The 27,768-nt window shown below is 36.5% G+C and overlaps 1 protein-coding gene across 5 annotated transcripts in view; it reads right to left on the reverse strand.

Annotated features, from left to right (window-relative positions):
• The window catches only part of AFF2 (ALF transcription elongation factor 2), a 483,479-nt gene that overhangs the window by 84,579 nt on the left and 371,132 nt on the right, over positions 1-27,768 (reverse strand). For all 5 annotated transcript variants that reach the window (XM_084788922.1, XM_084788918.1, XM_084788921.1 and 2 more), the window contains exons 7-8: positions 22,519-22,615; positions 8,289-8,326 (exon numbers count right to left, since the gene is read on the reverse strand). In XM_084788922.1, coding sequence (XP_084645048.1) covers positions 8,289-8,326; positions 22,519-22,615 — 135 coding nt within the window. The remainder of the gene's footprint in view (positions 1-8,288; positions 8,327-22,518; positions 22,616-27,768) is intronic.

The following is a 27,768-nucleotide window of genomic DNA, read 5'->3' on the forward strand; positions in this document are numbered from 1 at the left end:
CATGTGCACATGAATAACACACACACACAGATTGACAATTTCTTTTAGTCACAGCTGTCTTTTTTTTCCTCAGACGCAGCAAAATTCTTTTAGATTTACATCATCATCCATATAAACACATCTTATATCTAAAACTTGGATTGTAATGACATGTAGTCTGCCTATGTTGTAGCTTCTACAAATGGAAATATTTTCCTGTGTAAGAATGATTCTCTTTTCTCCCTCAAATGTGGGTTTTCTAGAGAACTGTTATTAGTTTAGTCTAGAATTTTAAAAAAGCAGAAACTATCTGTTTCTGTTTTAGTTTGTCTAAAATGAGTCATATCTATAGGTATCAGACCTGCAAAAAGTAGTCAACTACATAATAAGTTATTACCACAGCCTTTTGACTTTGAACTCACTTGCTCTTTGAACCTTTGTGCATAGGTATCATAGAGACATACATCATTTCCATAGGAATAATAATAGCCCTATTATGCTTATGTTTCTTTTCTGATAAAAATATATTCTGAAGAAAAATTATGTCTATGGAACATTTGTTTTACATACCTAAAATAATAATTACATGTCATGACTAAAATATCATATTTCAGCAATACGGAAGGAAAATGAGTAGAAGTCAAGAAATTAAATGTTAGAACACAGTCAAAAATGCATGAAGCCGCAAGGGATCAGCTGGATGCTTAGAGAACTTCTACATGAGTTGATATTTACATGAAAGTCTGTAGAGAAGGATTAGTCAGATATAATCAGATATGATGTCTATTTCTTTGGAAGCCATTTAAAAGGGGCATTTTATAACTCTTGACTCTAACCTGTAACTTCATACAATAAATGTATCTTTTCTAAATCTTCTTAGTTATATTCAATTTCATTGCTCTCCACAAAAACATCAAACATAGGGTACACATGTTATGGTTTCAGTACCTTGACACTTGCAACTACTCTTTCCTTCTTTCCTCTCACTCACAAATGGTATTTTCTGCCACTGTAAAAAATGGCCCCTCTCATAAGCAGCCTCTGAGTACCAGACATTGCTTACAGCACAGCACCTGATTTCTTCTTTTAGTGCCTTTTGAAAGCGTTATTCTGCTCTCTTAAATGGCTTGTGCTCCCACAGTTTATCAGGGAATTCCTGCTGTAACACAGAGAGCTGCTTTCAAGCAGTAGCTCAGTCCTCCATCTCTACCCCCACAGGATGCTGAGTGAACTTCAATCACAGACCCAACCTGTTTACATTTCGGTGGAATGATTTGTGAATTTCCTTACTAGATTGTGAGGCTCACCTGGGCCGTGATCTTGTCTGACTCATCCCTCTAGAAATTGAGTTAGGCATATCATAGGTACGTAATTAAAGAACAAAAGTATGTGGCTTACTTAAGTTTCTAACAGATCAGCTATGCAACTCTGGATTTTTGACAGTTTTCTTAAAGATCACTGAAAGGAGTCTGGAGAGATGGTTCTGTGATTATGAGTGTTTGCTTCACAGTCATGAGCTCTTTAATATTTAGATTGAAAGGATGCTTTCTGTTTTTATTTCATCCTTATGTTGACCAGGATATTAATTTGCCACGTAAAGAAAATGTTTTTCATAAAGACTTTGGAAAGATGAACGATAGTAATGGGACAACTGAAGTGCTTAACTCTTTGAATTTCTTCTTTATAGATACAATAAAGTCCATATAACTGAAGTTGGTCTAAATGTTAAAGAGCCTTTAAATTTCATCAACCAGCTAATGACACATTCAATACTATGTTTGAAGAAACCAAATAACTATGTAAAGGTAGCTAATATGACTTTTTAAATCTTCAAGATAGTTATAAGCATTTAAAATCAGTGTGTTTTCTTCCTGTATGCCAGTGGCCACAAGTGTGAAGTTTGCCTAGAAACATGGGGTTCTGAGCAGTCACCTCTCTTTGGGTCTCAGTTGTTGCCCCTGAGATTTTCCAGATAATTTCACTCAAATTCTGGGGGAAGGGAGTTGTAAACTTGAGCAGCTTTTACAAGCTGTGAGGACAAGTTCTGATATCTTTGCATCCAATTGTAGCTATCTATATAGCACAGAGAAGACCATTTATTTTATGTAGCTGTTTAGAGAATTGCGCTGTATTCTTATTAATTGACTTTAAATAGATGGTTAGAGATTTACTAGAGACTTATGGAGCCCACTGGTGTGAGTACTTCACTGTTAATATATGAATGGGCTAGGTAGACAGTCTGCCTCTCTGGTGTGGCACATTGGAGATTATAGGTCTTTGCCAATAACACTCAGAGTCCTTATTCTCACTGGGGGATGCACCATAGGATGTTTGCAACCATTAGAAATGTTTTAGAATGCAACAGTAAAAGAAATACAGGAAATATTTTATAGCTTCATGATTATGGGTCTTCTTTGTCTACTTTCCATGGGACCTTTGAAGATTGCATGCTTACTTCAAGAATGTTTTTAAAAGACTGGGTATGAATTATTAGGGCACTGGATTTCTCAGATTACTTATGGAGACTAGGCCTTTGTGTGGCTACTTATCTCATATGGACTTAATCTTCTTATTCAACATCCATGGAAAACATCCATGATACATTCATTCTCCAAAGTGAACATATTCTCTGTCCAAAGACATTTTGGAAAGTCTTAGTAAAGAAAATCTCAAAAAATAAAAATAAAGAAAAATCTCAACTGAAATGTCTACAGGACTTCTCTGATCATATATTATGTGAATAAACATAGTAATGTCCTACCTATGTGCTAAACATTCATAGTGTTGTAATCTTCTTGTTCTAAAGACAAACCCATAAGACTGTGTTTGGCAGAACCCAATTGAGAATCCATGTCTTATCACTATGAATGAGGGTGATGAATCCAGTCCCATTCTGTATATCTGTGATATGCATGTATGAAGACCATTCCAAGTAAATCTCTCAAGACTTACCTAAGGGGCCATTTCAGAGTATTAGCCCAACATACTGATAGCCACATAAACATATAAGGTTCTTGTCCTAATTCTCAAATGTAGAATGTAGAAATGGTGGATGTGTCTGTGTACACAAACCAAGTAGACCTCATTAAAACAATAACTGTGTGGGCTCTGATTTTGCAATTCTCAAATGTAAAATTTATGAATTGTGGATGAGGAGGTGTGTGTGTCTGTAAAAATAGTGTGTGTGTATATATGTGTGTGTGTGTGTGTGTGTGTGTGTGTGTGTGTACTCACAATGCTTGTAACATATGTACGTGCTACTTCAGATTGGTTTAAAGATGATTTAGAAAGAGTAGAATTGAGGAACAAGTTTTTAAGCTTTTGTTTTTATTAACATCTGGAGGCCGTGTACATAACCTTGCTGAGATTTGCAGCATAGAAAGACCAAGTTCAATTTCATATGATAAGCTAATGTCAGCCTCAGTACTTGAACCCTAGTGTATTATAGTTTATTAGTGTCTAAATGACTAAAGTACTAATTGATGGTTCATGCTTATTAGAAGAGGTCTTCAGTGCTATTGGACTCTACCAAGCTAATTTCTTTCACTTGAGTTTTCAACTTGTCCCTTCACTACTTACACACCACTGGGTAGCGAGAACTCCTGATAAGCCCTGGTATACCTCAAACCAGTATCTTAAACCAGTAGTAATTACACCCTTGATGCAAATGTTTCTAATTCACCCTTTCCATCCCTAACTCTAACAGGACTAAACTCTCTCCTGAGAGCTTCGTCCTTGCTTTATCATTTCCTGCATAACACACAAACCTATTACTCTCTCTTCTGTTTATTCCTTAGGAAAGGATTTTGATCACCGCTGCTGGATGCTCTCCTCCTGAAGAATCAGATTTCTATCAGATTTACTTTTAGATCTCTTATCAACTATCACAGTTCCTGGAACTCTGTAAGTTTTAAAGAAATGCCCATTGAATGAATTAATGAGTAATATGCAAAAAGTGGTCAAAATCTTTCTGTACATTTGTCATTTTCAGTAATGAAACTATCATATCTATAAGATAGATCAGTCTCCAAATAAAACTGTAAGTCCACCCCAGTTGATTCTCTGATCCCGCAATGCAAGAGAAAATTTTGTGCTTTCCATGCTCTTTTTCTTTCTTAACAGATGTCAACCTCACTTAGAGTCAATTGAACTTTATTGGTGCATAGATTTTAGCCAAAAGAAATGTACATTTTCAGAAGTATACTATCACATATGTCTTAATGACAAATATGTATTTTTCAAAAGTGTATGTGATAAATCACATATGGTACAAGAAATCTGTACATCTCACAGGCCTTGTTATTACCACGATGATCTTGGGGATGATTACTGTAGTACTATAATATACAAGTTAATGTCTCTTCCCCTAATGCATTACAGAGCTCTAGTTTTACTACACTCATCAAACTTTGTTGCCAGTATGGTTCCATTATGTAGAGAAATAAATAAGACATCTCTTTCCCTGATTGTTGATCTTAGGAATAGACACTTTGAGTCTTATCCTCAGAAGTAATATTTAATGGTCAGGGTAAGGTCATTAGGATATATGGGGTTAGTATTTGTTTATATTACTTAGCCATGTATATATTTATCCTCCTTTATATTGAATAACTACTAATATGTGTCATAGTCTCTCCACAGTGATGAAAGGAATTTACACCCAGGAATGTATTGAAAATAAATTGAATGAGTGGCTGAGAAATACTGAAGTGTTGAACTTTTAAAGAGGAAATTGAACAAAGTTAGTGGATCTAGTGAATAATTTACTACCATGCTAACTATCATTTATGTAGCCTTAGCTAGAACTAGAAGTAACATCCTTTCAGAAAACCCATATGCTCTTTGAAATGTGGGAGACTAGCAGTATGTTGTAGGTAAACATTCATTGCATTTTTCAAAGATATTATTGCCCTATCGTGGATCACCTACTTATTAGATCTTCAAACACAGTGAATGAAGGGTGATGGCTTTGTTTATAATGATAACTGCATGATATGTCAATCCCAGAAAATCCTGAGCACCAAATAATGGCTCAGTAAATATCTACTCAGTGTTTTATCATCCCCCAAAGCAAAAGGCTTGGTAGTTTAACCTGTAGTGTCATGAAAAGTGGTTCCATATTTTTCTGTCTAACTACATTAGGAGATAGTGAACTTTTACTATGTAGAGTTACATGATAACATCTGTGTAATATAATCTTTATCAACTAATGTAGCATACAAACCATAGTAAATACTATAAAAATGAAAGACTGCATCTATATTCCAATTACAATTTCATGTGTAGATACTGACATTGGAAAGCCATGCTAATTTTTACATGTCATAAAATATCCATATTGTGTTTTATACATTTCTAAATGCTTGCCAAGATATACACAAAAGTACTATATAAAAATCTCATCAAATGGTCACCTTCACAACTCTGGGCTTAGACATTAATTGTAACTAATGCCATTAGACCTCAACTTCCCACTGAGTATGCATATAAACCTTCTAGTTCGTGTTCCAAAAATGTAACCAAATGCTCATTCTCTCTAGAGAGCCAAAGACAAGTACTAAGAGAAAAAGTAGCTAGAAGGAAGAAGGCTATTGTGAGGACACTTTTACACATGACATAGATACGAGTACGTGAGAGTGGATGAGGGTATAGTTACAGCATCCATGCTCCTGTGGCCTAGTGGCAGCCACCTACTAGAACAGAGCTGACCACTTTCTGAAGCTCCAGACAGGCTTCCCACAAAGACTGTTTTCTGAATTACGACCAATCTGCTCATTAATACAGAAAATATATTACAATTTTTTTCCTCTTTTGAGGGATCTCAGTGCACTGTATATAACCAAAATTCACTGACAGTCATTAGGAATGACAAGAAGATCACTGTATATCAAACTTTAACAGTTTTTTTGTTGTTCTGCCAGACAGTGTAAATAAACACTGCTGTAGAGTGTCTGCCCTGGAACTGAGCTTAGGAAGGTGATTTTCTTCTTGAAGTGGCTATCAACTGCATTTGATATTAGGATTCCAAGTACAACAAGGTACCCTATACTAATACTGAGTTATTTAATTAGAAGGCATTTCCAAATACTTAGCACTTTACCTTAGCTTTCTTACTGAGTAGACTTTTAAATGTAGTTAAGAGTCCATTCCAGTCTTTCTGGCTTCATTTTAAAGAAAGGACTCTGGGGTTTTTATTCTGTTACCTGTTCAGTGACAGAGCCTTCTAAGCACATTCCAAGACAGATTACGAGTCACATGGTGTATTGGAATCCAAATAAAAATAACATTTCAAGAGGTGTTCTGTTGGTTTATATGAGCCCAGTTAAAACCAACAGTGTATGTAGCTCTCTTGAAATCTTGTCTGTATATGGAGTCTAAGTAGACCACATGGCTGTGTCCTGTCTAGGGATGTCCTTGGGGGGCTCTGTCACTGAACAGATAACTTTTTCAAGATGGGTAACAGGGCTAGCCCATCTGTATGACTGAATTTATATTGTTTTACCCTGTGTACAAAACCATTTTTCCTACCTTTTTTTTGTATTGGGGCTTGTAAAAGAATGTTTATCATATTTTTTGCTTTAGTGGCTTTAAGACAGATTAAAAGTCCTAAACTCTGGGAAAAAAAAGAGTAGAATGAGCTACAGTGTTTTGAGCCTTCCCTGTGCCTATCTTCCTTTAAAAACACTTTAAAGAGCTAGATATTAGATCGAATTGCACTGTGAGTTTAAAGAATTCCAAAAATTACATGTAGGGCCAAATTGTTACCATGATCAGATAGAAAATAGATCCCACTTCCAGGTTATTAGACTACAGTGTAATACAGTCCCAGAAAGAGACAATGGGCTGTCCTTTCCATGCAATAATGAAGTGTGGACGCACTTCTTATAGGACGAGCTTAAACCTGGAGCAATAGAGGGCAAGATTTATACTCTGATAGCCCTTGCATTACATCTTGTGACCTGAAGCACACGTCTACATGGAACTATACTAGAGGGAGGAATGTAGTCTGACTGTGGGGAAGAATCACTAATGGACCAGCCCAGGATTAAACCCTGGCACTGCCCACATCAGCACCATCTTCTCATCTGTAGAACTTTTCAGACATAGGCTGACAGGGAAAGAGCTATCAGAGTAAACAGATTGAAAAGAAGCCAGGGTGCCAAGAAGATTCTAACCACAACCTGACTGGATGAAGAACTCAGCTACTAAACTGGCTTCCAGAGGACCAGTAGATAGTGCACTTCCCAACTGTAGAGGACCTGCAAGGGCTACAGACAGAGGAGATTCTGTCGGCTAGGCAAAGGGAAATAGAGAGCACAGTATAGAATACCTCTGGAAAATGTATCAGGGGTTAGATTTAATGGTGTGCTAAACACTGCCTGTATGTTCTGGAAAAGCTTGTTCTCTCACACTACAGGAACAACTTTCTTATTTTTGAAATAGCTGATCCATTCTCCAAGAACTATATAAAAATGAATGCACTTCCCATTTCTGTATTTTGTACTAGCTCTAATGGAAGGTTGCTGGCATAAATGAACACAAAGTTTCTAAACATGTGATGTTTCCAGACCTATAATAAACCAGTAAATTGAGCAAGTGCTTCCTTGGCCACATCACTGACAAGAATGGTATGCACCATAACATTGCAATCAGATGCCACAAACCCAAATGACAAGAGAGCCATTCCTTTTAATTTAAAAATCTCCCTTCATAAAAGACATAATGCCTAACATGTATTATATTTAAAATAACACTGTGTGGCTTGTTTACAATTTGTGTGTCCTACAAAATGACTTAGAAACTGGTCTTTGTTAGTAACCCCCCACACCATTCAGTTAAATGTATTTTATGAGCTTTTCATTAACAGAATACTGAATCCTTGGTGCCAAGGTGCCAAGCCTCCTACGTGTCTGAAGATCACTTGGCACATGTTCAGGCATTTACATCTCTGTCATAGGTCCAAGGTTTGCAATTAAAAATGTAATCTTTTTAGTATGAGAAAAAACCCAAAGGCTTGAAGTAGTAGGCATTGAATATGATTATAATAGTATTTGGCAGCTCTTCATGATGGCACATATTAATTTATGTAAACTGTGTAAACTTGGGGCATTTCCTCACCAGGGACACATGGAAAACTATAAGCTAGCTCTTGCTCATTGGTGGGTGCTTTTCCCCCGTGTTTTGTTTTTGTCTTTAAATTATCATGAATAGAGATTAATGCAAAATACAAGTCGTTTATGACCTTATTTTCCCTCATGCACAGAGTTCATTAAAATTAACATTTTCAACTAGCAAAAATAATAACTTACTTCACAGGATTATTCTTAGGTTTTGCCTTTTCAACAGCCTGTAAACAGAGAGAAAAATGCAATTAGAAAATATTAACAAGTATAATCTTTGCAACTAGTAATAAAAACAATAAGCAGTCTAAAATTAGTAAATGCCTTTTAGAAACATTAGGAGTGAACTGAAACAGGCTTCCATGGGTAAGGAGAGACATAGAAAATAATTTTCTTCCCCAGGGAATGCAGTTACTTGTCCAAGTGCTCAAACACAGGTGGTCATTGTCAAGCGTGCCTGGCAGAGTTCAGCAGGAGCTATGCAAGTGGGCTCTCAGGTGCATGGGCAGCTCCTCTCTTCTTCACCTTTTATTCTCTATCTTTGCCCCAGATGAGCATGACTGAGTTGTAATGACAGAATTGAAAGGGGCCTTCAAAGAAATGGCTGTTCTATGGCAGGAGACGTTAGCTTTCTTCTTGACACCCAGCCACACCTGCACTATGAGAGGAAGGACAAAAAGTGTTCATTTCCAGAATTACTTTTAACAGTAGACATTACAAAAGGGCAAGGAATGCCTAATACTGAGATCAATTTCCTCCCCTGGAGCCCTTTGGAAAAAACACGCCAAGTCTCAAAATGAGGAAATTTCTGGGCCTCCTGGCCTGAGTCACCTTAGACATGGAGACTGGTTCCAGTTTATTGCTGAACCCATTGATCTGTGTGCAGTCCATTTATCATTCATGAAAAGAGCTAGTGATCTTCACAGTATATTAGAAGAAACAACTCAGATCATCTGTCAACAGCCCTCTTATTTCTGTTTCCTTCTCCACAGGGATTTCATCTCCTTCGATTGTTCTGGAATTAAAATGTTGCTAAGCAACACAGCTGGGGGCGCTGATGGCAGGATGGCTAGTCTATCAAAACTGTTTAAGCACCTGGAGGGCTTCAGTGATGAGTTTTTCCATATATCTGTAGCATAATTATGTAATCAGAACCAAACTTGCACTCTACTATACTTTCTCAAGCTATCAGGATAACATTTAATATGGAGAGCAATGAAGCAGCAGTTTGATCACCTTCAGGATTGCTCAGACACTTTTAAACAATATACATTAGGGGACCTTGTTTGTGAATCTTGAAGTGGGTAGAGTCTAAGGGAGACAAACAGTGCTGTAAATTAGAATACTGAGGCAATCATTTTCAACAGTGCCACTTTCACATTGGATTTGACATTGTAGCTAATCATTAGTGAGATCCAATATGTTGAATTCCTCTATGCCAAGTCAATGCATTTAATAAAAACATACAGTTCCCAACTTGCAGGCACTAGTGTGGGAAATCTAATCCCTTCTTATTTATTAAGTCTCAATCACTGTCACTATATAAACAGCTGTTAATATTGAGCACTTACTTTGCCTTATTAGGCAAAAATCATTTTCTTACCACCTGTGCCTGAGTTTGAATTTTGGCACGTGCTAGAATAAGAAAACAGGAAATGAGGCAACAGGTCAAAATGGAAAAAACAAGAACTATGTGGCTGGCTTCTCCAAGTCACCTCTAATGCATATCTAGGACTTGGGAGATCATTCCCATGCAATCCATGTACATAAAAGTTGTTGAACCTTCACCATTGATACTGTTGGTCAAATAGACAAAGAGACAGATGATGTCAAGAAGTGCAATGTTGACCATTAACCTTTCCTATGGTAGTAATACCTGATCTGTATAGGAATGTTAATTTCCATCTGCCCTAATTTCCCTTCTCTTCTCTTTCTTTTCCTCTGCATCTCATCTTCTCCTCCTCCTCCTCCATTTCCATTTTCTTCTCTTCTTTCCCTTCCCCTCCCCTTCCACTCCTTTGTGCTCTTTTGCTCCCCTTCTCTCTCCTGCCCTTACTTTGCCCCTCTTTTTACAATTAAAATGCAAACAACTTATAGCAAGAAGGTATAAGTTATTGTAACATTATAGGTACTGTTCTTGTATTTCTTGCGAGATGTGATAAAGGGAGTATAGCACAGGCAGAAGATGTAGAAGGGAGAAATCAAACTGACATTGCTAAACGTAGCTGTGATTCAGAGACACAGTTGTTGAAAATGTCTTCTCTTTCTTGTTTCACAACTGTCAATTATACCCAGTTATTTTTCTCTGATCAGAAGCCTTATTCTGTTATAAGTCAGCTTCTTTTAAACATATACCATTGAATACAGCCATTGTAAGACTATAACTTCATTCAGGTTTTTTTCTGGATTGCTTGGCTATAAATTGGAAATGCCTATGCTAAAAGGGTCTGTTTTCCTTTGAAATTAACTTACAATCATTTCAATGTCTCACAGTTACAGCCAAATATACTCAGGTCCTCCTGTACACTCATCATGGGGAATTTCTAAACTAAATAGTGACAGGGACCCCATGTCAGATGAGGCATAGCTCACAATTTATATTTCCACATTTGCTGTAATTTGACTTTGCTATAAGCATGTTATGGGGGACTATAATAGTAAGAAAATGTGGAAAAAAGTAAGCAAATTTTTGGATACAGATTATGCATGCCTTTAAGGCATAAAAGAATTACTCTACAAAATTTATAAGGAGAAAATTTCCTCCTTTGAAATGAGCAAATATAAGAAGACAGTCTCACATTTCAGATACACATGGCAGTATGTGAGACACGATGCAAAAGGAGGTAAGTTAAAAGGAAATGACACGGTGTAATTCACAAAGCATTAAGACATTCACAGCTAAATTTAAGGTTAAAAACATGCACGAAGCTAACTTCAGCTGATTGGGAAATTGAATAGTCAATACTTAACGTTGCCTTAACGTAAACTGTCTATATGCTGTTAAAATCCTATATTCTCCTTTGTTTTGCATCATATTTCTGTAACATGATATATATCTTATCAATGAGAACATTCTTATGTAAGAAATAATAATGAAAGAAATTATTTCATTTCCTTCAATAGAGATTATGCTGTAGTATGACAGGATGAGGTTTAATATGCTGTACAATAGTACTCTATCTTTTGACATTGTCATGTGTAAATGTTAGGCTTCACTCATAGCTGCCTTGTAGCACATGCAGTCCTGGGCCACAGGTTAAACCTACCAGTTAGTAGAAGAATAGGGTACTAGAAATATTAATAAGCTGTGTTGTGGTTCTGGTTTTGTTACTAAGATCTGAGCCTCAGTTTGCTCATTTTGGCAATGAATACAATCATTTATACCCTTTATATGTCAGTGGCCATCGTTAGCATTCAACATTGTTGGCTGTGTTCAGAAACTTCAATATGATAAACAAATGCCTGCACAATTTGTGAGTGCTCTCTACAGTGAGATTCATGAATTGAGTTTAATTAAAGTTATTTGTGGATTTACCAAGTAGTGGTCAAGTCCCAGTATCAAACATATGCAGTTAGTGCAATGAGGATAAGTAATAGTACTGTGCTGCTTTCTCCATATCAGGAATAACTCTGAGAGGTACTGAGGAGACATGCCAGGGAGAAGACACTTCTCTTATTCTAAGGAGTCTATATGAGATGAGTCACATATCATTGCCAGCACTGCATTATCTGAGGTATCCTGCTAAGCAACAAATTCATTTTGTCGGGATGGATGATGTGGACAGGCACATAGAGAGGCTTGCTCATTAAATCTGCCTTCTTAAAACTAAGAAGGTTGTTTTTCTTTTATATAGAGAAGCCATGCATTGCACCAAAGCTAAAATTGCTCAGGGACTATGGTGCAGTAAAAGAAACAGGAGATGTTGAGTTCTCACCACAGAAAGGAAGAAATGAAGGACAGTGGGTGGCTACCTACAGAGCCCTGTCTACCAGAGAAGACATAACATTTTGAGGAAGAAAGTGCTACATATAAGCAACTTAGAAAATGTGCTAGTTATCCTCTCTGTAATGCTACAAATGTTTTCAAAATTCTTTAGGGTAATTTTGACTCCATAGTTATGATGAGTTACTGGTCTTGTTCATTAGACCTCACAAAATTTAGACAATTTGGGGGGAGGCTCTTCAGACTTACACATAACCCACCTTCAATGAATGATCTATAGAAAACAAACATAATGCTATATATTTCCTTTATGTCGAGGCTGTCAAAGCGAGAACTCAAACGGCCTAGAGATATTGTATCAGTGGACTCATTTTCCAAGGATATATATTCAGGTACTGCGTTTTCTGTAATAAATAACAATGCTGTCAGTCAAAGCTAAAATATTATTTTATTAGTATTTCTGTGTGTAACTTTTACTCTCCTACTTGTATGCTTTTCTCTATCATTCTACAAGTGTGTGTGTCTAAGTTGAATGTTGAAGTTTCTCAGTAAAAATGGAAAATTCAGTCATTCAGATAATTTCAAGTAACTGCACATTAGGAAATGCAGGCATAAGTCAGAAGATCAATAATTGTATTGGTTTTGTATTCTTTATTGCTACACATTTCCCTCTTTATTTAACTTTTCACATAGTTGTGCTACATGAAACATTTATGTCTAACCTAGTGACATACATTGGTAAATTTCATTGATTATTTAGTTCATGAAAGAACTCCTTTATTGACAAATGAACTCATCCACAAATGATTCGGGTAGCTGCAAATCAATGCCTACAGAACTAGCTAAATCAACTAAAAAGATATATACTGGGAACATTTGCCCAAATATGAAAATGAATTCATTTTTTATTTTGTTTTTGTTTTTCAAGACAGGATTTCTCTGTACAACAGGCCTGGCTGTCCTGGACTCACTTTGTAGACTAGGCTGGTGTCAAACTCACAGAGATCTGCCTGCCTCTGCCTCCCCAGTGCTGGGATTACAGGCATGTGCCACCACGCCCAGCTCAAAAGTGAATTTGTTAATTATAGTATTTACATGTATTTCACTTGAATGAACAAAGTAAAAATAGGTACTGTTTCCTAGAAACTGGGGTTTCAACTAGCATAAAGTACACACAGTCAGGAGTAAGGACTAAGAAAACATGTCACTCAGCTTATCACTGTAATTTTAGTGGTGCCTGAAAACACACTCAGAGTTTGTACTACACATATAGGGGGCAGGAATAGCGATTACATCCAGAGATTAGAGTAAGTTTGTTTTAGGTTTAAAGAATCATGTCTTGGATCCGATAGTCAATAAACATTTACCATAGAAATGAATCAAGAATCTTGGCAGTTTGAGAAGCTTGCGTGTTGAATTCTGGGTATGCCAGAGTGCCCTGAAGAAATGAAGGCTCCATATAACTGGAAACACAAGATTTCACTAAGTTTGCAAAGAGGAAAGCCTCTCAGTAGTACTTCTATCCCACTTAGTATCAGAACTTGTTTTCTCTTCCTTACTCTTCTGGCATTTACTGCCAAGCTTGATGCTTCTTAACTGCCATTATCCTGTGGTTCCTGCCTTCTTAATGTTCCATTATATGAATAACCCTATTTTATGCTCTTTTGCTAGAGTAATTCTTTAGATTCCAATTTGATCACATTATTCTCCTTTTCAGAACCTGGGGTGGGGTTGTAGCTTAGTACTAAGTATAAGCAAATCAATGAGTTCAAGTTACTGATGAACAACCAACCAAGCAACCAACCAAGCAACCAACCAAGCAACAAAAGTACCATGTTTCTAGATTCCTATCACTCATTAAATCACATACCAACCTCATCTATCCTGACACTTACGGCACTGCTATGGTCATTGCTGATTGAACAGCTCTCCTGTGGCACATCCCACTTGTTTCTATGTATATCATTAATATGACAACCAGCTTTTCTAGCGCCTGTCCAAAGATGATGTGACAATAGGATTTAGAAGTATATGCTTCCAAAAAGGCTTACTCCCTTATGCTGTCTCTTGTGTCAAATGATGATTTCTAGAGTTGACTTTCTGGCTTATTTTAACTAAGTGGAAAACATACTGTTACCAATGAAGAAACATGTCTCACCCATTAAAGTCAACTTTTGACACAAATCTGCTTCTAAGGAAGCACAAAGTACTTTTCTCTCAACCAATATGAGCTCTCTTTTACTCATACAATAACAGGGATTCTCTCTCTCTCTCCCATGTGTAAGAAGAAAAAATGGGCAATGTATTTATAACAGATAGTCAGTATTTCTTCTTTTCCAAAGCATACATCTGTGCACAGGCTGCTGATGAAACAACATTATGCTCAGGGTGAAGAGGTTACATTAATTTTTAATCCATACATTTACTGAGTAAATAATACTCAGTTTCCATATTGGTAAAATGAGGCAACTGAGGTGATATATCTCTTTGTAATTTTTAGCTCTAATATTTTATATTTTAATATACATGTGCATGACTCACAGCTAAATATGAAACCAGTGTATCTCACTTAACAAAATACTAAGCTTGAGAAAGTTTTTGGTGACGTCTAAAACTCATTGTAAATATAGTTTTTGAGATACAGACAGTATGGTTCCATACATTTGGTAAGTTTTCCTTTTTTTTTTTTTAATCTACTGTGCCACTTGTATTTGGAATGGCCAATGTCAGGTTTGTGGATACCTGGAATTAGGACAGCTCTTTAGTACATTGCTATGAAAAGACACCTAAACATGGGAGCTGAAGAAGGAGATAGGCTCTCTGTTTCATTCAGAACATGATCCACCATAGTTAAAGCTTGTCTAGTGGCTTTTTCTAGAAGATGGCCAATACTTGATGAGGGTGTAGAGTAAGAACATGTTTGATACCTAGACGAAAGCCTCATTTCAAAGGCTTTGAAATCATATCATTTTAATCATCTTACACCCTTAATTTGGAAATGTTTCGCTATTAGCACTTATGGGAGATGATAATCCTTCTGTAATACAGTCTAGAATTCTAATTATAATCACAGTATGGATACTTCCCATAAACTCAGGCACACGTGATACATTTACTAGAACTTGCTTACTAATGACTCGATGACGCAACTTCTAGGCTTCACCCATGCATTAAGACAAGCTGCTAACCTGCACTCCTGGCATAATCAGGCAATCAAGTTTATTCCTTCTCAAGTTTCTGATGGGGTTGAAGACCAGGTAGCTTAGTTTTACAATGAAGCTTAGTTGTTTAGGGGCTAAGATGTTTTTAGGTCATTAAGTTGATAATGACAGATGTGATGGCAATCGGTCTACATTCAGAATTTTAGACTCACCAAGATAGGAAAGATGTTATCTTCAGGGTTGTCAAATACAAATAGTCAAAACACTAAGAATGTAACATTTATATTTATTCCTGATTGTTTTATGTTTCTTCTTGCTACAGGTAGTTTATTGTGTATATGTGTAATAATATAAACATATATGTAAAAATTTAAAAAAATGTTTAGCTAATAAAAAAGACAAGTCTCGGAGATGAGGATATTTAAGAAAAGTAGCACAATTGAATCAGAGGGTAGGTTGAGAGCAGAGACAGGAACACTGCTCATTGACCACTTTGTTCAGCTGAAGGTCAGTGATAAGAGCAATACGGTCATGTCTTTTCCTTCTGACACTTCCATTCAGATGTGCACGTAGTGATCTGTAGCTTCTCAGATGTGGCTGATAGTTCTGCGATTATCTTTGCAGAGGTAAATATGTGCTTTGTATTCTTTGTGGATGGAAAGTCCATGTTCATCTTGTCTATGTTAATGCTATCTACTCAGACATTTAAAATATGTATTTTTTTCTGTTTGGATCTAGGGCAAGCACTTTGTAAGTGTCTGGTTTAAATTCACAATGAAAGTAGTGTCAAACTAAAAAAAACCCATTAGATTTGCAATGAAAAATGCTCATAGATGGATAATTTATAAAGTATAATGGTCACTAACAAGTACATGGTCACTACTGACCATGTGTTAGACACAACATGCAAAATAATTATATTTCTGTACATTTTTGCATGCTTAAAACATTCCATTATATAGAGATTACAAGCCAAAATATTTGGTACTAAAAGTGGGAAAATGTAATTATAATTTAAAAATTCAGCATGAGTTTCTAAATAGTCACAGACTTGCCAGAAGCATATTAAAAAAATCATACCATACAAACCTTAAGCAGTTTATACTAATCTAGTCTCTATACAAATACAACCAAATGGGAAAGACAATCTTGGGAATATGAAGGCCAATGTTATTTTATTAACCTTATATGTTATCATATTTACTTTCTTGTCTTTAATGAATAAATTAAAATGCCCCCTCTTTCTCTAATTGCTGGGTAGTTTGAGCATGACAATGTATGGATTTTATTCAGTTACATCCTGTAACCTCAACAACCCAAACACTATCACTTTGTGGGGCATATCAATGAATGACAACAGCAGATAAACCGTTTACATTAAAAGACTCTATTAAAGTTATTTTTCCACCAGTTTCATCCTAATCCATCTGCTGTTTTTCTAGCTCTGACAGGCTGACCTCTCTTTCTGTGTGTGCCGTATTGATGTCATTACTGAACAGGCCTTTCTGCTGATAACAAAGTAAATGGAAATGTGGTGAAACCTTGGGGAGGTAACAACTTGTTCAGCGTGATGAGGGAGAACTGTGGCCACAAAACAGGAATGATTACAGCAGGGAAGACTATCTGTTGTCAAAACTAATATATTCACTACAGCATATCAACTCCAAAATAACTAGTGACTAGCACGAGTAAACTTCATGCATTGTTTTCACTAGCACTCATTTTCACACAAGCACAGACTTTCATTTAAGTTGGCTAATGTATCTGGGAATTTCAGTATAGCTGCAAGCAGCTCATCCAGAAACTGCCAGAATGCTCAGGGTTTCCATTCTTAGCAATTTTGTGCCATTGAAATTATTTTTTAAAAAATAGCCATCTAGCCAGAAACAACAAACAAATGGTCCATTTATAAAAGCAAAATCAAAAATAAGGATTGAAAGAAAGCTTTTACATGTGTGAGGGTGTTCTAAGTCTACAGAAAAAAAATGAATGAAAACAATGAAGTGGAGGGTAGGATGTAAGGAAACACTTTTTATAAATCTGATGTTTGAGATACACCTCTGCCATCATCTTCTAGTTGAAACATGTGCACAATCTCCACTAACATGCTTTGAATTAGCTGCATGTTTCAAAGAATGTCAGGATAGTTCTTAATGCAGAAAAAAAAAACCTTGGGTACATTGGAACTGCTTAGATAATATATTCAGGCACAACATTAGAATGATTAGAATGTCTTTGTTCTCAAAGATATTTTGAATTGTTTGGCTACTTTAAAATATGTTAATATAAACATTTTTTCAGAATATAGACCAATTTGGCACCTTTGGGGAATATTGTCAAAGTATGTATCATCTAATTTGTTATATACTATATGCTTTTAATACATCAACAAACACACAAACCATAGTTTAGCTACAGTTCTTTGGCCGAATCGAGTTATTAACTGAACATTTCTGACCATATTCAGTTTCTTGAACTTCTAAATGGGCTGAATAAAATCTATGGTTTCAGTCTGATTCTTATTAATAAAATGATAACATTATAGTTAAAATTTCTTAATGGCAGTTTCTAGAACTGTGTGTGTGTGTGTGTGTGTGTGTGTGTGTGTGTGTGTGTGTGTGTGTTCATTTATATTTATGAAATCTTCTGTCTATACTGCCAGTCTCAAGTGAGCTGGGTTACAAGAAAGCCATGTCCTTATTTTAGTACACTTCAGATACTAGGCATCACAGAGCATCCTCCATCCAGAAGATAGCAGACTACAAGTTTGGAGTGAGGTAGGTCAAACACTATGCATGTATCAGTCAGTGAAATAATAAGCAGGTGATTACTTGGTTCTATGAACATATACTAAATGAGTTTTAGAGTCTGCCACTATTCATTTGAAAAATCTTTGGAATCAGACAAATTCTAGAATGCTTAAAACTTTAAAGACAGCAATTTTAATAATCCTGTTGCTACAATTCTGTCAAAAACAAACAAACAAACAAACAAACAAAACAACAACAACAAAAAAACCCAGAAGACCAAACAGTTGAGACTGATTAGCCTGCTTATATTGAAAGCGAAGCACAAGGTCTATATCTGAAGATCTTTTATTGAACTGCAAGCACAGCATCAATAACTGCTTCTCAGCTGTAAATGAAAATTGATTCCAGGTTTAACTCCTCATTTTCAGGAGTTCCTTTAATCCTAAGAAATGCAAGAAGAAAAACTTGACAAAATGGAAAGCAGAAGGTTTTAGTCAGATGAGGCAAGGCCATGTCGAGAACATGATATACCCCCATACTTAAGGAGTTCATCTTGTATCCAGCCACTCCCTGACTCAACTCCAGTGAGCTAATCACAGCACTGCTGCCTGCCCTGGATGACTGACTTGAAAATAGCAATTCAATAAGTTTTGCAAGGGGAAGGCCAGGGATGGAAATATACCTGTAATGTCAACACTCCCAGATGACAAGTAAAAATTCTATCCACTGCATGATGGATATCAATACCATTCCATGGACACCCCCTCCCCTCTCTCCCTCTCCTGTCTCTAACACTATATTGCAACAGAAATGTTCAAACAAACAATAGGTACAAAGCATTGTTTCTTATACCAACAACATGTTTTGGCACTTTGTAATGTTCAATATGAACTCTCTGTGGTATTTATGTTTCATTTTGGGGTTATTTTCCATGAAGGAAAGAGTAGAGATACATCATTGCAGACAAGCTTTTTAGTCTTTTTCTGGGGCAGAGTAGGAGCTGTTTCAGAAAAGGAAGAGACAAACTGAATTCAAAGTGTATGATGCAACTGCCCACCTGCATCAATCCTTTGAAGAAAAATTTCCAGAGACATGTAATTTTCTGCAGGACTTGATACAGTGTCATTGGTGAGTTAGCCTTTATTCCCAGAGATGCTGGCTTAAAACTTGTCAGAGCTCAGGGGAGTTAAAGTCATCCACACCTGACAGATACCTTTGAATGCCAGTTAGGACGTCCAATCTAATTCTTAGTAAACCCTATGAATACCTAAGCCAAAATGAAGACTAGTGTCTATCCCCTTGTATGCCGAACAGAGAATTGCAGTTAGCACTAAAAGGGCTACAAGGAAGGATAACCACATATTTGTCACACGTACAGTTTCCCACATATCTTATAGCTAATCTTTGTCTGATCCTCACAACACTCCTATGAATTAGAGAAGACTCTTATATCCTAATTTACTGATAGGAAATCAGAAATTGCAGAATGTGTGGCAATTTCTCCAAATGTGATAGAATTAGTACATATGAAGTAGTACTTATTATTGGACTTCTTCATTCCAGAAACATTACCTTGATGATTATTCTTTTAATTTCTCATGGCCAGGCATCCACAGCTAATAAGCATTAAGACAATATAGATTCTTTTCATTTAAGTTTTCCACATGTTGGCTCTTTTCCATGTACCTAATTCAGCAGTTCTCTTTCTCTTTCCATTCTTTAAAAGAAAAGGGAAAGTGGATAGAAACCCGAAGACACTAAACAGCAGGAAGTAGCTAAGGAAAGCTACTACACCTCCCTCTCCCCCACTAACCTTCTTTCTCTCCTACGTGGTGCTGGAGTGTTGGAAAGGATTGAAGTAGAAGAGGGAGAAAAAGATATAAGGAACCCAAAATAAAAATAGATTTTAAAAATAAAAAGAAATAATACTGGGCATTTTAGATGATCAGACATAGCCATAACAATGATGACTATAATGTAAAGTAATGAGTACATGCTATTCCCTAAGCTTTAGTGTCAAATTCTTTGATGTGTATGCTTCCATTTCTTTATTGAATCTGCTATCTCAATGAGTAGGTTCTACTATTGCCTTTATTTTACAGAAACTATATTTTTGCTAGTATTCATTAAGTTTGAAAGTGGTAAGAATAGGATTAAAACACACATTTGTTTGACTACCTAGCTGTCTTCATAAGTACTCTTTTATAAGTGTTTTAGCATGGGTATACCATCTTAGAGTACGGTGAATCATGTCAACATTCCTCAAAGTCCTGACCAAGAAACAAAATGCAATAAGGGTGTGTAGAAAACCTATTTCTTTCTGTGTATGTGCTGTGCATGTTCATGGTGTTGCTGAAGGTAGAATGGCCCTAATAATGAGATAAATGAATAGTTCCATATTATCTACATGGACCTGTGTTATCCAGATGAAAACAATGTCTGCGGCTCCTTTATGACACAAAAATAAAATTGACATAGACCCAGTAGTTCTACTTCTTTTTCCATGCTAAAAATAGTCAATATAAATGTCCAAGAAAATATTTGGCCTTAAGTACTTAAAAACCACTAGATAGTAGCCAAAAGGCAGAACTGACTGAAATAGCATCAACAGATGAACAGATAAGCAAATTATACTTCATTCAAACAATATAATATTATATTACCATAAAACTGAATGCAGTGTTGCTATATGGCACAACCTGAAATAATTTAGAAACAAATCATTATGGTAAGTGAAGAAGCTAGACATTAAAAATCCCCAACATTGTAGCCACCCATTATAGGGAAGAGGCAAATCCATGAAGGTAATAAAAGTACATTAGTGATTGCTCTTCAGGTACTAAGGGAAATGAGGAATGAGTATACTTCATGAGTATATAGCTTCCATTTGGGATGATGAAAATATTTTTGGAATTGGTAATGCATGTACAAGTTTGTCAATATACTGAATATCACTAAATTATGAGTTCATAAGTAATTTTATATTATACAATGTTTACAATAATAAAAATGGAAATCGTTTTGTGTCATACCTTGGAAAACAATAAATTCACATTTCACCAAATGTTGTCATTACTATCAAATGACTATAGCCTTCCAAGTCTCCTAACTTGTCCTTAAAACTCTAAAGCAGCCCATCTGTGAATACTTGCAATCTTGGGAACACTTCCTGTTTCCTGAATTCAGCTACATTTTTTGTTGTACTGTGGTTCTACCACTTCAGATCTCCTATTGAATTAGAGAACTTTAGCTTCATGAAGGAAGGTATGTTGAGTCAGGAGGTAGCAGGTCATAGGCACTTCCTACTCATCATTCCTGAGGATTAGCACGTATTAGCACTTTATACAATGTCAGCAAAATCTCAAATGATTCAATCCACTGGGTCTGATGCTCATTCTTAATATAATACAAAAAGTAATCCTATGAATTATGAAAGAGAATGCATTTATATATTCACATAGAGAGGAAATCAATGTGTAAAATTTATTCTCAGTTATTGCTACATTCTACTCTAAACATTTCCAGCAAAATTTAAGGTTGCAGCTGTCAAAATCAGTGATGTAGAATTTTTGCTTTGTTTTTGTTTTATTTACAAATGTGATGCTCTTGTTTTTGGAATATTAAATGCAGAAAGTAGAAATGACAGACAATGCAAATGAAGTGTGTTTCACATTTGTTATGAAGCCTACAACTCAAGAAGGAAAGGGAGTGCTTGTACTTGGTAGATGCATAGCAAGCACCTCAGAGACTGCTGTGAGATTGTGAGACTGCAGATAACACTCTCCTTGTGCTTGTTCCTGATAGACCACCAAACTTTCAAATATACAAGATTTATCTACCAGCAAATTTGCCGCATGAATTCCACATTTGGTGGCACAACAAGCAGAAGAACCCTACATTTGGGAAACTGTACAAGTATCATTGAGATTATTTGTAATTCTTGATCTAGGGACTTATAATGCTATTTTACTTTTTAAAATCAAGAAGTCTAGTCTCATCAGAAATGATTTTTAAAATCCATTCTACAATCATCTCATCTGGGGAGAAAGGACTGGAAATACTTATAATTCATAACAGAAGAAATCAAGGACAACTGAAAGGTTTTGGTTAATGCATGTTGCCACAACACACAGGGTATTCATTCTCAACTCCACTGTACAGTGGTATATCTGAGAGAAGACGATGAAGCAGTCACATTTACACCAAAATTAATGGCTGTTAATGCTAAGCTTCATACTGGAGCTATCTAATGGACATGACATGCCACTGAAATACAGCAAGTAGTTCAAAAGACAGAAAGACAAGCCTCCCTATTACTTATTGATGAGTAGTGTTTGTGTAAAAAAAATGGAAAAAAAGGAATGAAGTGAAATTGGTTTTAAAGAATTCTGTATCTCCTTGCTGTAGCTTTAATGAAAATGGCAATTGGTTTCACCTGATTCCAAACACTGTTCATTTTTGTTTCTTTCTCTCCCTGCAAAAGGAAGAGGTTGTGTTTATGAAAACCATTTTATTTCCTTTCCCTCCCCTTTCAGGCACAATGCAAAGCTCTAAGCTCCTCCTACCTGGTAGAGCTCATTGGCTGTGCACTGAGTGGTCAAGGTCTTCACAGGCTCAAGGTCATCTTCATCACTGCTCAGCTTCAGGTCATCCTCAAGCATCCTGAAGGAAATCAGAGTGGCATCTGTGTTACAAAACATCTTGTCTGAATTATCCTCAGGTCCATCTTACAATGAGAATAAATGTATTGTTACTATAACCTGACAGCTTCAATTCTGTCAAAATTGTAGGAGGAACCAAGATTCTTTCAGCCAATTAGAGAGTTGAGCTCTTATAGTTACATCATACACTGCAAATGTCTTCTATCTCTACCTTATCTAAATCAAGGGATGAATACATGATTTCATTATCTCCAGAGATGGCAGGAATCTATATAAAAGTATAATAAATGTACTGGCCAAGCACCATAGAATGATGAGGGATTTCATCTCTGTAGGATCAGTTTATTTGGCTTCCAGGCAAGAAGGCAGGAATGATAACAGTGCTAAGCTGCTCTGGAGGGTAGAGCAGAGAGTAGGAAGATTGCTGGGGATCTCTGGAAGACAGATGTCACATGAATCTTCACTGCCTCTCTGTATGGGGCAGCTCAGTGACCACAAAAGAACTGAGAGAGAAATGGCTAGTCATTAACCTTTTGATATATGATCCATCTCTTTCTGTAAAATTTGATCCAAGAGATGTAAACCCATGTTATGTATAAAAGATCTTTCTTTCCAAGATCAACACACATGAAAAATATGAGACGTCGAGATATTGGTGATGAACTAACACTTTCAAAACTGTTTAGTGGCCTTTAGTTTTGTTGGGAGTATTAACCTGAGTGCCATCTGTCTCTGCTAGCTTCACGTTGGAGCTAGAGCAGGAAGGGAAGTTTATTATCTTAAAGTTCCAGGTACACATTTGTGTTCATCTTTTAATTTATTAAATATGACTTTAGACCTTATCATCATGATGCAAGTGGAGGAAATCTCAGCTATTCTGTTTGAGTTCCCAACAACCAGAAAGGGCAGATTCCAACAACTTCATTTTGTAGAGAAGAAAGGAAAGGTTCAGATAGGTGAACTACTTTACTCATAGCTAGTGAGTACAACATTAGTGCTAAAGCTCCCATTTCTGGATTCCCATCTCTAATATGTATCTAAAAGAAGGAAGATAAAAGGGGAGATGAGGCTTCTAACTTGATTTAGCATGGAATGTTGTTTTAGAGGTCTTATTCAATTATTATAAAGGGTTTCATATCACATAGTTATGTAGTAGTTCCTCTGTACCCAGTGTGGACATTGAAGTCTAAACAACAACAACTAATTAATATAAAGGATGATTGATGAGAAGGACAATTATCTGCGTTTGTTTTAGATAACTAATCTTGCAGAGTTTATGACTGTTCTGCAAACAACTAATAGCTGTTTTGAAGACCTTAGAAGAGAAAAATATGTCGTGACACGTCTTTTGAAGTTTTTGGTTTGTGGATCTAAACAAGAATGCCAGAAAATGAAGACTATATTGCTTTGACAAGATATTGAATCAAATATTTAAACTATCTGTGCTTCTGATTATAAAATGTTTTGCTGTGCATATGCATATGGCCAGTTTTCTGTGTCAGGTAAAGTGTTAAGTATTTGATCTATGACACAAAATTTATCACCTGCAAGAAGCCTGTGGTGGAACTTTGTTGCTTGTGACACTTCCTAAATGAGGTTTAAAGATGTTACAAAATTTGTTTATGACACAAGTAGAAGTCATGGAGGCAAACTGGGGATGCAAACCACCTGTAGCCACAATTTAGGAGTACATGCTTTCCAAGAGGACACAAGTTATAAAGTATGGTACATGAAACCCTATCAGAAACAAGAACAAAATGAACTCACAAATGACATTAACATGAGATAACCACAGGCTAATCATAAGCTCTGGTATCTTGGCTGTGTCATTATGATCTCAAAGCCACATGAGCATCCCTGGTTTTTCTGTGGTCTCATACTTTAGTTGTGAGCAATGCGAACCACAAATGGAGGTAATGGTGAAATACTTCATGAAATTAGAGATCTAGGCACATATTCCTTTGGAAAGATGTCAGCAATCTATGGATTAACAATGGTAATTGGGAAATGTCTACTAGCATCTCCAAGTTAGATCTAGAAATGGACTCATGGTCTTTATGTTATGTTCCTGCAGGTAGAATAAGCCCCCCCCCCCAGGACAGAGGCCCAAAATTGAGTAGTTTACTTCCTAGAAAATTGTCTGTTATTTTATCATAGAAGTGAAATGTTCTCTAACTTATAATTCTGAAAATAGGCAGCTGCTGGTACTACTCTGTTTTTTAGGATGTTTAAGAAAATTCTGCCAGTTTGAAGTTATCCTGTGCTTTCCAGTACCTTCTACCTGCTTGCCTTAGGCATGTGAGGAAAGAGGCTGTTTCACTCAGGTTTTAGACTTTAAACTAAAGAGCCACAGCCTCTGGTCCATCTAACTGTTTTGGAGTCTTCTGATTACTTAGATGAGCATTGCCATCCTGAGTACCCAGAGCTGATGTCAATCAGAGTAAGAGCTCACAGCTGGGCTTGGGGATAATTGCATAGTCCAAATATTCAGGGGACAATAGAGGACTTATGCCTTCTCATCAAAGTCTTACTGTGTACCTTCTTCTAAAATACTAATTTGGATATTTGTAGTTCTATTACTTAGAGGAATTTTCTTCTTAGCAAAGCAATCTGAAAGGAATGAAAACTAAGCAGCTTCATATTACTCAGGGGCCTGTGCATTTGTCTTATCTGGTGGTCTATATTCTTTGCAGAGTTACCTCATTGCTCGGTAGAATGGTGGGTTACTAATTAAGAAGTGGCTATAAGTATCAAGTTCGCTTTCCCAGGGTCAAGCTTCTGAGGCTCTTCCCCATATCTTATGGGGAGGAACTTTATCTAATTTCTCAGATTTTAAATTATAAGTTTTTGATTCAGTGATTGTCTCACTGGGAAGCTTAAGAAACCATGGAAAGTGGGAACTGAAAATGTGTATAATATTTTATGGGAATCTCTAAGATTATCAAGTGGGGTCCTAGGGCTAGGTGCCTCATCCTAGGCTCACAGCCTGTGGCTTCCCCAGATCCTGAACCTACTAAGTACATATAGACCTGGGAAGGACTGTATTCTATGGCTGATGGATTGCTACAAATTGCAAAAAGTAAGCATCTCCAAATATTATTTTGGTAGCTCAGTATGAGAACAAAGAGACGTCTCCTAGGAGCAATCTAGTACAGACATTTCTATCTTTCTGTAATGTTTATGGGTCAAGAACTTATTTTTAAATTGGCAAGAGATAAATAGCAGATTTTAGTTTCCAGAAGTAAGGTTTTATTGGCACACAGCCATCCCCGCTTATTATGTATTGGTTCTGGGTGCTTACATATCCTAATGGTCAGGTTGCTTAGTTGCAACAGAAGTAAAAGAAAGTAGTATTTGTTTTTGTTGGAAAAATATTTTCTGATCTTCCATGTTAAGTCAAAAATTTCCAAATTTTGAAGGGAAAAAGATCTTCTTATACCAAGTGAAATCTTCCAAAGGAGCCCAAATAAATTTGATAAAGACCTAATTTCCTTAGATAGCCTCAGAGATAATTTGCAACCGGGTTGACATTTAGTAAAGTTTCATTTTATGGAGACAATTATGCCTTCATAGGTACTATATAGGATTTATTAAGGAAGCCCAACCCTGTTACTGACTTTGTCTGAACTTTGGTTTACTCCTTTGCTTAATGGCAATAAAAACATGTATCTCAGACTTTTAGCTACTTCATAGTTACTGCATTCTAGCACCTAATCTTCCAACTCCTTCCATGCCCTCCACTGCCTCTAAAATCCATGAACTCTTTTTCTTTAATTATCATGGTTAAAACACACATGTAAGTGCATGCACACACACACACACACACACACACACACACACACACAAACACATTATAAATACATAAATACAACCCACTGGGTCCTTTTAGTTGTGTTTATATGTATATGTGTTTACAGATGACAACTTGGTACTGGATATTCCTTCTCTCACAAGTCATTAATTGCCTGCATGGCTTCATCTAGGGCTGGGCCCTGTGAGACTTACTCACTCATGTTAGGATGACAACTGGTGTTATCATGCAGGACCTACTCAGCTGAACAGATTGATAAGATTTCATGGGTCCAGCTTCATGTTATATACAAAGCACACTATCTTGAAGCAAATTTCTTTGTTTTATGACTCTTATAATCTTTCTACCCATTCTTCTTCAATGTTCCCTGAGACTTAGGAATAGGGATTGTGTTACAGATAAAACAAATGGGGCTAGGCACTCCACAATCAGTTCTTCTCTGTATTGTGACTGGTTGTGGCATTCTATAATGGTCTCCATCTACTACCAAGAGAAACTTCTTTGATGAGGGATGAGAGCTAAACTTACCTAGAGGTATAAAACATCCTAAAGTAGAATATTGATATCTGACCTTCCACTCTTCAGTGGAACAATTAAGTCATCTAGAAAGAGTGTGTGTGTGTGTGTGTGTGTGTGTGTGTGTGTGTGTGTGTGTGTGTGTGCACGTGTGTGCGTGCGTGCATCATACTAAGCAATGTAAACGTTCATCCAAGTGACATAATATTAATTAATACAAATTTAAAGGGCATGAAAATTTTGAGTGAATTTGCTTGAAGCAAAGAATAGAGGGCAATAAGAAAAATTCAGTAAGAAACTCTGTAAGACCAGTGCGGTAGCAGGGCCAGGTAATACAGGGGAGTAGCCTGTGCCAGGGCACAATGAAGACTAAGAAGAATCAGGAAGAGTTTCTTTTACTATTTCACAATTGGAATCAGTGAAATTTTGCAACTAATAATCCTGATCTCCAAAAGTAACTTAGCCACTCTCAACAAGTCTATAAAAAAATAACAAAACTTTCAAATGTCAAAGCATTCCCTCACACCATGTTTCTACTCTAATATTTAAATATCTAATGGTTTCTCTTTTTATTTTTTTCTTTGGCAGTACTCCTGCCTCAGCCTCCGGAAGGTTCAGGGTTTAGGCATTAATCAGCACAAGCACCATCACTGTTTTTGTGCTCAGATAACCTCTTCTATGAGCTTTGATTCCAAGCACTATACTGAGTCTATTGTTTGTAGCAGTTACTTGTGTCTTTAGAAACAGACCTGAGTACCATTATTCTCATTGGAAAGACAAATTTCATGTCAAGAAGCCCTCATTTTGGGGTTGCCCTTCTCAGTCTT

Source organism: Acomys minous (genome assembly GCF_964271855.1).
Source record: "Acomys minous genome assembly, chromosome: 7".
Taxonomy (NCBI): Eukaryota; Metazoa; Chordata; class Mammalia; order Rodentia; family Muridae; genus Acomys; species Acomys minous.